At 40.5% G+C, this 15,296-nt stretch overlaps 1 protein-coding gene across 1 annotated transcript in view; it reads left to right on the top strand.

The window, feature by feature from the left end:
* The window catches only part of itcha (itchy E3 ubiquitin protein ligase a), a 54,770-nt gene that overhangs the window by 10,382 nt on the left and 29,092 nt on the right, over positions 1-15,296 (top strand). Inside the window, exons 4-9 of the mRNA XM_061889629.1 lie at positions 4,309-4,433; positions 7,654-7,785; positions 8,058-8,094; positions 8,187-8,326; positions 13,845-14,094; positions 14,183-14,278. Of these exons, the coding sequence (XP_061745613.1) occupies positions 4,309-4,433; positions 7,654-7,785; positions 8,058-8,094; positions 8,187-8,326; positions 13,845-14,094; positions 14,183-14,278 (780 nt within the window). The remainder of the gene's footprint in view (positions 1-4,308; positions 4,434-7,653; positions 7,786-8,057; positions 8,095-8,186; positions 8,327-13,844; positions 14,095-14,182; positions 14,279-15,296) is intronic.

Raw genomic sequence — 15,296 nt, 5'->3', positions numbered from 1 at the left:
TCCCTGTCTTGCGCTCCTATTTTGGTGGCTTTTTCTCTTTTTTTTGGTATTTTCCTGTACCAGTTTCATGTCTTCCTTTGAGCGATATCTTCCGCATTTACTTTGTTTTAGCAATCAATAATATTTCAGTTGTTTTTATCCTTCTTTTTGGGGACATTGTTGATTGTCATGTCATGTTCGGATGTACATTGTGGACGCCGTCTTTGTTACCCAGTAAGTCTTTGCTGTCGTCCAGCATTCTGTTTTTTTTTTCCTTTGTAGCCAGTTCAGTTTTAGTTGCGTTCTGCATAGTCTTCCCTAAGCTTCAATGCCTCTTCTTAGGGGCACTCACCTTTTGTTTATTTTTGGTTTAAGCATTAGACACCTTTTTACCCGCACGCTGCCTCCCGCTGTTTCCTACATCTACAAAGCAATTAGCTTCCGGCTGCCACATACTGATATGGAAGAGTATGACACGGTTACTCTGCCGAGCTCGAGACAGCACCGACACTCAACAACAACACATCATTTCTAAATTATAATTACTGGTTTTCCAAAATATTATCAACCCAAATAGGTGAATTTAGATTATCTCCCACGGCACACTAGACTGTATCTCACGGCACAGTGGTGGTTGAAAAACACTGTTCTGTACAATTCAACAAAAGGCTAATAGGAACCCAGAAATTAGCCAGGTAAGAAGAGAACATTAGGAACTATATTGGGGGACGCCGTGGAAAAGTTGTGAATTTTATATATTTATATAGCACTTTTCTCTAGTGACTCAAAGCGCTTTACATAGTGAAACCCAATATCTAAGTTACATTTAAACCAGTGTGGGTGGCACTGGGAGCAGGTGGGTAAGGTGTCTTGCCCAAGGACAAGACGGCAGTGACTAGGATGGCGGAAGCGGGAATCGAACCTGCAACCCTCAAGTTTCTGCCACTGCCACTCTACCAACCGAGCTATACCGCCCCAGTTGGTAGAATGGCTGTGCCAGCAATCTGAGGGTTACTGGTTCAATTCCCACCTTCTACCATCCTAGTCACGTCCGTTGTGTCCTTGGGCAAGACACTTCACCCTTGCTCCTGATGGGTCCTGGTGAGCGCCTTGCATGGCAGCTCCCGCCATCAGTGTGTGTGTGAATGGGCGAATGTGGAAATACTGTTAAAGCGCTTTGGGCTCCTTAAAAAGGGGTAGAAAAGCGCTATACAAATACAACCCATTTACCATTTACCATATTAATAAGTCAGACGAGACAGTTATCGCATTTTTCGGAGTATAAGTCGCTCTGGAGTATAAGTCGCACCTGCTGAAAATGCATTATAAAGAAGGAAAAAACATATATAAGTCACACTAGAGCAGGGGCGCTCACACTTTTTCTGCAGGCGAGCTACTTTTCAATTGACCAAGTCGAGGAGATCTACCTCATTCCTATTTATAATTTATATTGATTTATTTATGAAAGAGACATTTTTGTTAACAAGTTAATGGTGTTTAATGATAATACAAGCATGTTTAACACACACAGATTCCTTTCTTTCATGAAGACAAGAATATAAGTTGGTGTATTTGATTCTGATGACTTGCATTCATTGGAATTAGACAGTGGTGCTGATAACGTCCGCATTTTCAAATGGAGGAAAAAAAAAAGTCCTCCTCTCTGTCCAATACCACATGAAAGTGGTTGGATTTGGCATCTCATTTGTCCAACTTGCATACTCGTTTTTAAACACTTTGTTATGAGAGTAGCATATGTGTGTGGCCCTTTAATGTCTGGCAGCAGGTGAGTGACGTCAGTGAGAGTGCGGGTGGGCAAGCAAGTGAGAAAGCGGTCGCTGAGGGCGGGGGAGAAATACATTGGCAAACCAACTCCGTAGCTTGCTAGCTTGTGCACGCTAGCTTTCTGAGACTCTTATTTTGTTAGCACAGGCAGGATGAAACAGGTCTTTTATGGTGAAGACAGGAACTGTGCAGTCGGTCTTTAGAGTTTTAACAGTAGGTACGGAGTCTCTAGAAATAAAATGTGTTTCTCTGCGTCCGCCCTGTTAGTGATTTTTTTCTTAAATATGAGCTCGCAGCAGCCAGCGTCATCTCACAAGATCCTCGGGTGCCGAGAATGTCAAACAACTGACGACAGTGAAGTCTTGGTATGATTGATGATTGCTCATTTTTATGTCTATTTTTTAATGCCTGGCTTGAGATCGACTGACACACCCTCCGAGATCGACCAGTCGATCACGATCGACGTAATGGGCACCCCTGCACTAGAGTATAAGTCGCATTTTTTGGGGACATTTATTTGATAAAACCCAACACCAAGAATAGACATTTGAAAGGCAATTTAAAATAAATAAAGAATAGTGAACAACAGGCTGAATAAGTGTACGTTATATGAGGCATAAATAACCAACTGAGAAGGTGCCTGGTATGTTAACCTAACATATTATGGTAAGAGTCATTCAAATAACTATAACATATAGAACATGCTATACGTTTACCAAACAATCTGTCACTCCTAATCGCTAAATCCCATGAAATCTTATACGTCTAGTCTCTTACGTGAATGAGTTAAATAATATTATTTGATATTTTACGGTAATGTGTTAATAATTTCACACATAAGTCGCTCCTGAGTATAAATTCGCATCCCTGGCCAAACTATGAAAAGAACTGCAACTTATAGTCCGAAAAATAGGGTATATCCAACACGTCTTTCAGCCGTAGAGGGTGAAGTAGCTGGCTATGGCATTTAGCCACTGACTTTGACTGGGGTTTGGACTTTTGGGACAAGGATGGGAAGTGACGTGTATTGTGGAGGTGAAAAGTTGTTCGAATCCCCGTGGGGATAGCGAGACATGGGGATTGAGCTTGTTGTAGTGGAACGCTGCGTTTTGTGAATAAAAGAGAGAGACTGGGAATCTCTCTGGGAATTTTTCAACGGGACACTTTCCGTTTTTATTTAAGTAAATGTGTCCGTTTTCATAGGCTGCGGTACGGCACGTCATGGCACTTCCTTACCAGATTCATGCTCTAAATGTACGCAGAGCTTCTATTTTTGCCTTTCGCCGCAACTCGGCGGATCATATCAGCTAAAATCTGCTCATGGTGGACAGGAAGTCATGCACAAACACATTCATGATCTGTTTTACTTTCAAATACTAAGGTTTCCAAGTGGATCGTATTTCACATTTTCGGGGACGGACATGAAGTCAACTTGTCAAAGGTTTTCAGGTGTAATTTTACTTTGTTGACCCAACTTGTCAAAGGTTTCCAGATGTAATTTTACTTTGTTGACCCAACTCGTCGAAGGTTTCCAGATGTAAATTTATTTTGTTAAACCAAATGGTGACTCTGGAACTCCGAAATTTAAAAAAAATTGTACAGGCATATCCTGGGCAGCTATGTGTCAAATGCCAGCTGATACGGCAGCCGGGTAGGCAAAGGTTTGGTTTGTTTGAGTTGTGTGTGTGTGTGTGTGTGTGTGTGTGTGTGTGTGTGTGTGTGTGTGTGTGTGTGTGTGTGTGTGTGTGTGTGTGTGTGTGTGTCTACAACACTTGCCAGTGATGATGTATGTAACTGTTGTGTTGTTGCTTGCTACAAAAAATAAAGTATTCGTCCTGTAAGGCAAAACTGTCGTCTTTTTTACGGCCAGAGTCCATCTCGTCACAGGCGTGCCCGCCTGTGGGTATTGATGGAAGGCGAAGCGTGAGATGTTCCACGGTGTTTACTTCAGTGTTTACTTAATCACGTGATTACGAGCGGATTCGCAAGATCTCGTAAAAGTCTGCGCTATTTCGCTGCATAGCGGCGCCGCAACAGAATATTTTTTATTTTTCTAGTTTTAATTATAAAAATAAATAAAAAATGTTGTTATTGTTTGCAAACTCAGGAAATAAGTCCCCGGATACAGGAAGGTTTTGAAGGCGTTTAAATTGCAGACAATATCTCTCTTTGCTTTTATTTATCTATGGTCCACTAATCGCTTTATTTGGTTAGAACAATTGTATGTAGTATTTAATGCCACACATTTGTTTATTACATCATCTGATTTACAACAATACTAGCAAATTTTAAATGTAATAAGAGTTTCTTTATAAATATGTCTTTACTTTGGTTACTTGCTATAAAACATTTTCAGTTCTATAATCTATTGTCAAAGTATCGAATGGGATCTTGGCTGGAAAATTGGAAAAATGGTAATCATGACATCCTTTTATAAACATTTGTTTGCCATTAACAAGGTTTGGTCTATCCAATACGACAAACAATCTGTCCTTATAAAGCTAATGATGCTATATTCTGATTGACACGTTTCTTTGCCTTCAGGATTGTGACTCCTATCAGCAAGCTGATATTCCGTGTTTGGAGCTACCAGACGCTGAAGGCAGACATCTTGTTAGGAATGGCCACTCTGGAGATCCAGGAGACACTGAAGGCTAACGACTTGAAATGTTAGTGTCATACTCTATTATTATACCGTATCTGTTTCTCTTGTGTTTGAGGGAATATTCCACGTGTAACATATTCCCACAGAGGTGAAAGGAACACGCTGAGACTTAAGTTTTGCGTCATCCCACTGGCTGGTACTTTCTCACCACTGTGTCTATCAGCAGCTTATCCTTTGCTCTTTGCCATATGTGACACACACTTTTTATGTAAGAGTCCGCTGTTAGTTAAGGCGGTGTTTTATTATGCTGATATAATTACCCTGCGATAACTCATCCAGTAAATGTGTCTATACTTGTCTGTGTTTTTTGTTGTTGTGGGACATTTCCTCAACGCAGATAGAAAGAAGGAATACAACTGTTTAGAGACAAATATAAAGTATTTTTGTGTCACAAAAAGACAATTGGCAGAATACACAGCAATGTGATCCATACCGCAAGAGTTGGACATGGTCATGCTGTGCTTAAGAGAAAAACGGAAAAAGAGCCAGGTGCAAGCAAAAATGTTTTTTCAGAGTTTAAAGCCATGAGTTAATGAAGATCTATCCGCATCCTGTGTAGGAGTACTTTCAAAGAGAGGAACAGACAGTCTCTGTTCTTGAACATCCAGCTTGAAAAGTCAAGCTAACCATTACTTCTTTATTTTGGGTTCATAGTAAGGTGAACGCTAAATGCCATACAAGTCCATCCATCCATTTTCTACCGCTTGTCCCTTTCGGGGTCACGGTGGGGTTGCTGGAGCCTTTCTCAGTTTGATTCGGGCGGAAGGCGGGGTACACCCTGGACAAGTCGCCACCTCATCGCAGAGCCGATTACAAAAATATATCCTAATCAAATATACTGCGAAAGAAGGGTGCCATACAAGTACTATATGTATATATGTTTGTGTGAAGGTGTGTGTATGTTTATATAAACTGTATGTTTGTATATATGCCAAATTTTCCAGATTATATAACGCACCATAAACTACACCCACTAAATTTCAGAAGAAAAAAAAAATGTTTCCATGTATTACCCGCACCAGAATTTAAGCCGCAAATATATACGTTGCAAAATTAATTATTTACATAGAAAGATTCTGTATTTGTTTTACATACCTTAATTGTTTCCAAACGGTGCCTGTAAAACCGCAGTAAAACGGCAGATCAAACTAAATAGAAGTCTTTGCCAAGGACCCAGCAGCTGCAGAGGCTGGCTGTCCAATCAGCTAAACAGACTGCATAACTCCACAGTGACATCTTGGTGAGTTTACTGAGGAATTTGTGAAACGTATCCAATACAAACAGAATACCATCATCAATCGATCAATCGTTTAATGTTTATTTATATAGCCCCAAAACACAAGTGTCTCAAAGGGCTGCACAAGCCACAACGACATCCGCGGTACATAGCACACATACATAATAAATTACTAATATTAACACAGACAGCGTCATTACATTACGATAGCACCTTTTTGACCCTCGGGCCGGTCTGTATTGTGGGGGAAATGTAATGGCGTCAGTTGCTGTTGAGCCACAAACTCGAAATAGCGAGCAGACGTCATGTCCGCATGCGGGTCACATTGCATTCACATTAGAAATTGCTTTTTTTTTTTGTAATGTCAGGATTTCCCCTAGATTGCCAAAACAACTGTTTATTTTATTTCTCTAGAACAGGGGTAGGGAACCTATGGCTCGCGAGCCAGATGTGGCTCTTTTGATGACTGCATCTGGCTCTCGGATAAATCTGAGCTGACATTGCTTAACATAAATAAAAATAAATTGTTGTACTTGTATAGCGCTTTTCTACCTTCAAGGTACTCAAAGCGCTTTGACACTACTTCCACATTTACCCATTCACACACACATTCACACACTGATGGAGGGAGCTGCCATGCAAGGCGCCAACCAGCACCCATCAGGAGCAAGGGTGAAGTGTCTTGCTCAGGACACAACGGACGTGACGAGGTTGGTACTAGGTGGGAATTGAACCAGGGACGCTTGGGTTGCGCACGGCCACTCTCCCCACTGCGCCACGCCGTCCCTGATAAGTAATGAATAATTCCAATTGTAATAAGTATTAAAAATAATGTTCAAAACATAAAACATTCTCATGCATTTTTAGTCCATCCATCCGTTTATTACCGCACCTGTTGAAGAAGTTGCGTTAAGAAGTTATTTATTTATTATTGGTTAGTGGACAGCGTGGCGCAGTGGTAGAGTGGCCGTGCGCAACCCGAGGGTCCCTGGTTCAAATCCCACCTAGTACCAACTAGGTCACGTCCGTTGTGTCTTGAGCAAGACACTTCACCCTTGCTCCTGATGGGTGCTGGTTGGCGCCTTGCATGGCAGCTCCCTCCGTCAGTGTGTGAATGTGTGTGTGAATGGGTAAATGTGGAAGTAATGTCAAAGGGCTTTGAGTACCTTGAAGGTAGAAAAGCGCTATACAAGTACAACCCATTTATCATTTAGTGTGGGGCTTGTCCTCCTGGGGGTTCTTCAGACCACCAAGCACCGACACGAGAGCCTGTTTCAGGGTTACACTGTTGTTTTATTTTTCAATAAGTCTCTCATTTTCTTTCATGCAATTGTATTTTTCTCTTTCGTTCTCGCTCGCGCTCTGGCTCCAGCCCCAACCATTGTCTCTCCTCCTGGCTGCTGCTTATAACAGAGCGACAGGTGATTAGATAACAAGGCTCAGGTGGACCATCTACGCAGCTCTCGCTGATTTTGAGGCTGGTCCTGGCACACCCCAGTTCGCTGCAGGCCCGCGGGCCACGCCCCCTCCACAGTTAGCTTCAGAATAACAATGTTATTACAAAAAATAAGAGACCTATTATACTTTAGAAATGTTGGTCTTACTTAAAAATGCACGCGTTTAGTTGTGTTCAGTGTTAAAAAATGTTTTATATGGCTCTTACGGAAATACATTTTAAAATATTTGGCTTTTTGGCTCTCTCAACCAAAAAGGTTCCCGACCCCTGCTCTAGAATGTCATTTGGATTTTGGGGGATTTCAGTGTTAAAATAAACTTTCCATTAAAATCGTAGACCAGTTAATTTCTTTTCCAGTGGATGAACAGTGTGGGGGAAAAATAATTAACTCCTCGTTATCAATTTTTTAACTAAGTTTTCCACAAGTGAATATGAATTTTTTTTTTATTAAAATAAAAACAGTTTGTTTTATAACAAATAAATTGAATGCACGTGTTTTGATTCTGTGTGATGTTTCTGTGTTGTCCTTAGTGTCGGAGGTGGTACAGACGCTGCAGCTGTGCTCCGACAGAGACTCCCGGGACGTCGTCGGTGACCTGTCAGTCTGTCTAGATGGCATGCATGTCGACCCCGAAGCCTTTGCCTCAGCAGAGAGAGACCATGGTGAGATCATAATACCATAATTGGAATTTAATTACGTGTATTTTCAGTTTAACGAAAGAATACCTACATATTATTTTTCACAACAGCAGCATCAAGTAGCTCAGTAGTTGTCAACCGCTTTGTAAAGTGCTTTACCGCCACTTCTGGAACTGGAGTGTTACAGTTGTCAGTTCTATATCTCTACAAGCGCAACACTTTGGAGTAAACTACTCATCTTTTTTCAACATTTATTGAGTATGTAGCCATTTTCTATCTGTCGCTTTTCCTTCCAGCTTCCCTCATAGACGATGCAAGACAAAACGGCAACAGGTGGAGTCAACCAAACCTAATGAAGATGATTTAAGCAATTAAATGCTTAATTATTTTTTCTTGACCCACTGCATTTGGTGCAAATATTTCAGGCCAAGCAGAGACACGTCTCCGTCCAGTGACTCTGACGAGTGGGTCATCGTACCTGATGCTTGCACTGTCAACTCCCAGTCCGTAGGAGGTGCCACCGGTTCTCATCGCTCTCGACCAGCTCGACCTTCTTCCGCTCCTGGTAGACCCCAACGCCTCACTAAGTCGTACATGCTTTTGGGATTACAATTTTAAGTACAGCAGTGGTAATATTGTTGACTAAAAACGTTTGTCTTCGTTATCGTCAATGACCTATTTTCCCTTGACGAAATTAGGACAATAACGAATGAAAACAAAAGCACATTGCCTTAAACAATGACAAAATTAACTGACAATTTGGTCAACAAATTAAAACTGTTGACCCAGATGTAATCCAATAAGATTTGACTTTGTCTTTAGGCGGGTGGGAGAAAATATCCACTCGCAGTTGCATGTGGGAGAGGGGTGGAAGGGACACTGTTTTTATTTTTCTCCCGGAAAACAAAACACAATACAAAGACATCAATACAATATGTCTTGTACATCGGGAAGAAAGAGAAAAGATGCACCATCTTTGCCGCGGTAGACATCAAAACATGCTGTAAACTTCGAAGCTCGATTTTCTACTGTAAATACTATCCATCCATCCATCCATCATCTTCCGCTTATCCGAGGTCGGGTCGCGGGAGCAACAGCCTAAGCAGGGAAACCCAGACTTCCCTCTCCCCAGCCACTTCGTTTAGCTCTTCCCGGGGGATCCCAAGGCGTTCCCAGGCCAGCCGTGAGACATAGTCTTCCCAACGTGTCCTGGGTCTTCCCCATGGCCTCCTACCGGTTGGACGTGCCCTAAACACCTCCCTAGGGAGGCGTTCGGGTGGCATCCTGACCAGATGCCCGAACCACCTCATCTGGCTCCTCTCGATCTGAAGGAGCAGCGGCTTTACTTTGAGTCCCTCCCGGATGGCAGAGCTTCTCACCCGATCTCCAAGGGAGAGCCCCGCCACACGGCGGAGGAAACTCATTTCGGCCGCTTGTACCCGTGATCTTATCCTTTCGGTCATGACCCAAAGCTCATGACCATAGGTGAGGATGGGAACGTAGATCGACCGGTAAATTGAGAGCTTTGCCTTCCGGCTCAGCTCCTTCTTCACCACAACGGATCGGTACAACGTCCGCATTACTGAAGACGCCGCACCGATCCGCCCGTCGATCTCACGATCCACTCTTCCCTCACTCGTGAACAAGACTCCTAGGTACTTGAACTCCTCCACTTGGGGCAGGGTCTCCTCCCCAACCCGGAGATGGCACTCCACCCTTTTCCGGGCGAGAACCATGGACTCGGACTTGGAGGTGCTGATTCTCATTCCGGTCGCTTCACACTCGGCTGCGGACCGATCCAGCTGTAAATACTAGCCAAAGCTAATATTTCCAAATGACTTATACTGTGGGCTTCACGGTGGCAGAGGGGTTAGTGCGTCTGCCTCACAATACGAAGGTCCTGCAGTCCTGGGTTCAAATCCAGGCTCGGGATCTTTCTGTGTGGAGTTTGCATGTCCTCCCCGTGAATGCGTGGGTTCCCTCCGGGTACTCCGGCTTCCTCCCACTTCCAAAGACATGCACCTGGGAATAAGTTGATTGGCAACACTAAATTGGCCCTAGTGTGTGAATGTGAGTGTGAATGTTGTCTGTCTATCTGTGTTGGCCCTGCGATGAGGTGGCGACTTGTCCAGGGTGTACCCCGCCTTCCGCCCGATTGTAGCTGAGATAGGCGCCAGCGCCCCCCGCGACCCCGAAAGGGAATAAGCGGTAGAAAATGGATGGATGGATGGACTTATACTGTACTGAATTACCATTAAAGATGGTAGAGCAGGAGCAAGTCTGCTTACGCTACCACATGTCAGAAAATAAACACTTACTTAAAAACAAACTACTTTGTAGAAAAAAACCTCAGCAGAGCTTACCGCTAGTATAATAAGCAAAATACCCGTACAATGCACTTTAATCAATATCCTCGCCACCTTGTTCAGATATTAATTGCACAACTTGACAACCCAAAAGAGCAGATTTGTCATTTTTCAAGGTAACACACAAACAAAGAAAGCTATGTAACACATATATATGTCAGTTTTATAACACGGGTTGCTGTATTTACACTGGACAGTGGCCAAGACACCAATTGTCGTGCACACTCAGTGTAGATTTTTTGTAGTGCAGATTTATCCTTTTTCAAGGTAACACACAAACAAAGATACCTATGTTAGACGTACAGTACAGTACAGGCTAAAAGTTTGGGCACACCTTCTCATTCAATGCCTTTTCTTTATTTTCTTGACTATTTAGATTGTAGATTGTCATTGAAATCATAAAAACTATGATTGAACACACGTGGAGTAATGTACTTAACAAAAAAAGGGGAAATAACTGAAAACATGTTTTATTTTTGAGTTTTTTTCAAAATAGCCACCCTTAGCTTTGATTACTTTTTCGCACACTCTTGGCATTCTCTTGATGGGCTTTAAGAGCTGGTCACCTGAAATGGTTTTAACTGCACAGGTGTGCTTTTACCCTTTAAAATCGTTTTTAATCATATTTTGTTTTATATTGGTTTTATATTTATTTGTGTTTTATTCAGTCATTGGTGGAGCTAAGGATACTATTTGAATCTTGTTTTTAATATTTTTGTGCAGCACTTTGGAAACATGTATTTAAATGTCCTATATAAGTAAAGTGGATTAACTATTTTGAAGAAACTAGAATATAAAACATGTTTTCAGTTATTTCACCGTTAGTGCCTTCAGTAACAATCTACAATGTAAATAGTCATGACAATAAAGAAAACGCACTGAATGAGGAGGTGTGTCCAAACTTTTGGCCTGTACTGAATATATGTCAGTTTTAAAGCACCGGTTGCTCTATTTGCAGTGGCCAAGACGCCATTTGTTGTCCACTCTGTGTGGAGTTATACACAAAATGTGTCTTCATGTGACCATAAGCATGCACACATATTTGCATGCACTGTACACTAGTGTTGAGTGTTCTTTATAAAAACAAACCTGATCAGTAATATTTTCTCTTGGTCATAATTGTCTAAATAAATGGTAGACCTATACAATAAAATGTACAAATTACATTTTAATGATAGAATAGAAAAATAGTTTTAATGTTGTTGAAGGTAATAGTTAAAATATGATTTATCCAATTTATGCACTCCAAATGTATACAACTGTGTGTGTGTAAATAATGTAACGCTGTATTATTGCACTTCTCATTACATTCTTAATGTTAATATTTGAGTGTGAAATACATGTTTATGTTCCATTTAAATTATTTCCTGTTTAAAAAATACAATCATTTAATAAAAGTGTAAGCACTGCGCAACATTTAATTTTACACTCTGCTCAACCTAGCTCTACCCAGCTCGTTTGCTTGATAAAATGCTGGATGATCTGCACAACAATTTGTAGACTACACCAGTGGTCCCCAACCACCCGGCCGCAGAAGATTTTTTTATTAATTTTTATTTAAAAAAAAAAAAAAATTTTTTTTTTTTTTTTTTTTTAAATATTTAATCAACATAAAAAGCACAATATACACTTACAATTAGTGCACCAACCACAAAAACATCCCTTTTTCATGTCCCGTGTCGTCCCCCCCCCCCGCGGATACAAAAAGGTTGGGGACCACTGGACTACACTACTAATGCACGATCGAAAATTAACTGAAAAAGATTCTGAGGGTGTAATTAGTCTCTTAGTCTGAATTGATTCTGAAATAATGTGATGCACAATATTCCGATTTATTGAAATGCACCTGTATATGCCTATTTATGCAGAGTTGAATTGAACTTTAAGAAAAGTGGAATCAAAACAACTTCAAAGATGCATTTTGCTATTAAATTTACAGTAATTTTAGTCTGTTAAAATGTTAAGGAATTTAGTCAACTAAAACCCAGACTAAAACTAAATCAATTAAGACACAGGCCCAGAGGCCAGATGTGGCACGCCACTTCATTAAATTTGGCCTTCAAAATCCTGGAAAAATATGTATCAATAAAGTTCTGTAACTTGTCTTACTAAATGTATTCTTTCTTTCTATTTTGGCAGAAAAAAAATACACGTACTCCATGCAATCGCAAGTTTTGTTAACTTAAATATTGTCTAATTATGCAAAAATATATTATCAAACAAAACCATTTTTAAAATAGAAATAAATAGTAATGATTTCAAAGCAAATTATTAAATTGTGCAATGTAAATGCAGCAATAGATTCAATGGTAAAATTGTGAAATTTACTGTAGTTTTTACAGCATTTTTCTCTAAATAAAAAAAACAGTACTTTTTTTTTACTGTTAGAAACTGTAGTGCTGTTTTGGCATTGACAGTAATAGACCGAAAAATCTAGTTGTTGATTTGCAGCAAAAAACAACAAAAAAACTGGCAACTCTAGTGCCAAAATGTTACTGTAAAAATGCAGTTTTTTAAATTTACAGTAAAAAAAAAAGAAATGTAAATTTTACAGTAAAATTCTGGCATCAAGCTGCCTTTTGTTTTACCATAAAAAGTGCAGTACTCTTTTTCCATTTACAATAACATACACTAAATTTTGACGTGAAAATATTACAACTTACTAGGGCTGTGAATCTTTGGGTGTCCCACGATTCGATTCAATATCGATTCTTAGGGTCACGATTCGATATTATATCGATTTTTTTCGATTCGATTCGATTCATGATTCAAAAACGATATTTTTCCCATTCAAAACGATTCTGTGTTCATTCATTACATAGGATTTCAGCAGGATCTACCCCAGTCTGCTGACATGCTAGCAGAGTAGTAGATTTTTGTAAAAAGCTTTTATATTTGTAAAGGACAATGTTTTATCAACTGATTGCAATAATGTAAATTTGTTTTTAACTATTAAACTAACCAAAAATATGACTTATTTTATCTTTGTGAAAACATTGGACACAGTGTGTTGTCAAGCTTATGAGATGCAATGCAAGTGTAAGCCACTATGACACTTTTTTTGTATTTTTACAAATGTCTAATGATAATGTCAATGAGGGATTTTTAATCACTGCTATGCTGAAATTATAACTAATATTGATACTGTTGTTGATAATATTCATTTTTGTTTCACTACTTTTGGTTTGTTCTGTGTGGTGTTTGTGTCTCCTCTCAATTGCTCTGTTTATTGCAGTTCTGAGTGTTGCTGGGTCAGGTTTGGTTTTGGAATTGGATTGCATTGTTATGGTATTGCTGTTTAGTGGTTAATTTAAAAAAAAAAAAAAAAACTTCTTTTTTTTTTTACATTTAAAAAAAAAAATATCGATTTTTAAAAAATGTGTATCGTTTCTGAATCGCACAACATAAACGATTCGATTCGTATTTGAATCGATTTTTTCCCACACCCCTACAACTTACCATATTGTTTTTACATTTTAGTTAAAAAAAAATGTACTAATAAAATGCATAAAAAAATTGTGTAACAATAGTGTCAAAAGCGGCCCTCTGCGGCCAATAAGTGCGATGTGAACTTCACTGAAAACGACTTTAAAACCTCTGAATTAGGATGACTATGATATGACTAAAACACATTTTTGCCAAAAGACTTTGGCTAAAACTAACTGTCAAAATTAACACTGTAGTACAAACTTTATTTCTTGCTCCCTTTTCTTCCAGCTTCCTCTAGCAGTTCATCTCCAAGTGAGTTGAGCGAGGGTCTGGCATCGGAAGGCTCCCCCCAGGCATCTGCCAGCGTGAGCTCAGATCTTCATGACAACACGGGTGTAGCGGCGGCGGCAGCAGCAGCAGCAGCCGCCGTAGCAGCAGCTGCAGCAAAACCTGCTGCTAATGGCCCCAAACCCGTGGCCCCAGCGGCACCATCCACAGCAGCTTCCAGGGCCATGAGCAGTGGCCCTTTGCCACCAGGGTAGAGCCAACTCACACTTATGTTCTGCCTAAAGTGACTTAAATGTCACATGTAGTCACACTAATGTGTCAAATGATCTTTTATGTAGCTGGGAGCAGCGTGTGGACCCAAATGGACGTATGTACTTTGTCGACCACATTGAAAAGAGAACTACCTGGGACCGACCAGAGGCTCTACCTACAGGGTAAGACTGCACATCATGCCTCATTCTATGATAAACTTTCAAAATTCTTAAGCAATTTGAAACAAGTGTCAGAGTAATAATAGTAGGCGCATGCTTTAAAGCAGCGTTTCTCAAAGTGTGGGGCGGGCCCTACTGGTGGGGAATAGAGACATGACAGGTGGGGCACGAGGAACGGGAGGAAATTTCACTTGAATTTTTTAAAAAACATTTTAATTATATTCTTTGATTTTTTTTTTTTACTATGCTTTCATTTTCTATACACACTGTAAATCACTGTGATTCTGTCTGTGAAATCCGCTATATAAATAAATGTAAATTACTTATTTTTCCTCTGGGCTTTAAATTTCTAGGTAGGAGCGAAAGTTTGACAGACATAGCAACAGTAACTGTTTTTTTTTTCCCCTTGGCCTCAGTCTGCACCCCCTCTCCAAGGCCCAGGCTAAAACCGATTTTTTTACATTTCATTTTAATCTTCTATCCCCCCCCCCCTTGTTTACCTGTATCTCATCTTTTTTTGTAAGGGGCGCTGGAAGCCGGCAGACCCGTCAGCGATCCTGTTCTGTCTCCCTGTAATGTTTGTCCGATCTTGAATGGGATTGTGCTGAAAATTGTAATTTTCCTGAAGGAACTCTCCTGACGGAATGAATAAAGTACTATCTAATCTAATCTAATCTAATGGGGGCGGGGCTAAGCGGAACAACCTTTCACGCGGATGGGTAGCAGGCTAATGTGTGGACCACAATTACACAAAATGGATACATTTTTGACTCGCACCTCAAAGGTCGTCGAGCCAGAGCCAGCGCCTGCAGAGAAACAAAAATCTGACGGGCTCGATCCACCAAAAAGCCAACCGAAAAGAAAATATGATGAAGGGTATCTTGCTCTTAGCTTCACGGCAACAGTGGTGGGGGCACCAAACCGTCTAAAACCGCTAGCAGCAGACAGCATGAGACCCAACAAATTAAAGAGATACCTCAAGACCACACACCCCGATCACCTCAATAAGCCACTTGATTTC

This window comes from Nerophis ophidion, linkage group LG02, assembly GCF_033978795.1.
Source record: "Nerophis ophidion isolate RoL-2023_Sa linkage group LG02, RoL_Noph_v1.0, whole genome shotgun sequence".
NCBI classification, from domain to species: domain Eukaryota; kingdom Metazoa; phylum Chordata; class Actinopteri; order Syngnathiformes; family Syngnathidae; genus Nerophis; species Nerophis ophidion.
Note: the sequence above shows the minus strand (reverse complement) of the source record. Positions and strands in the feature narration are given on the sequence as shown.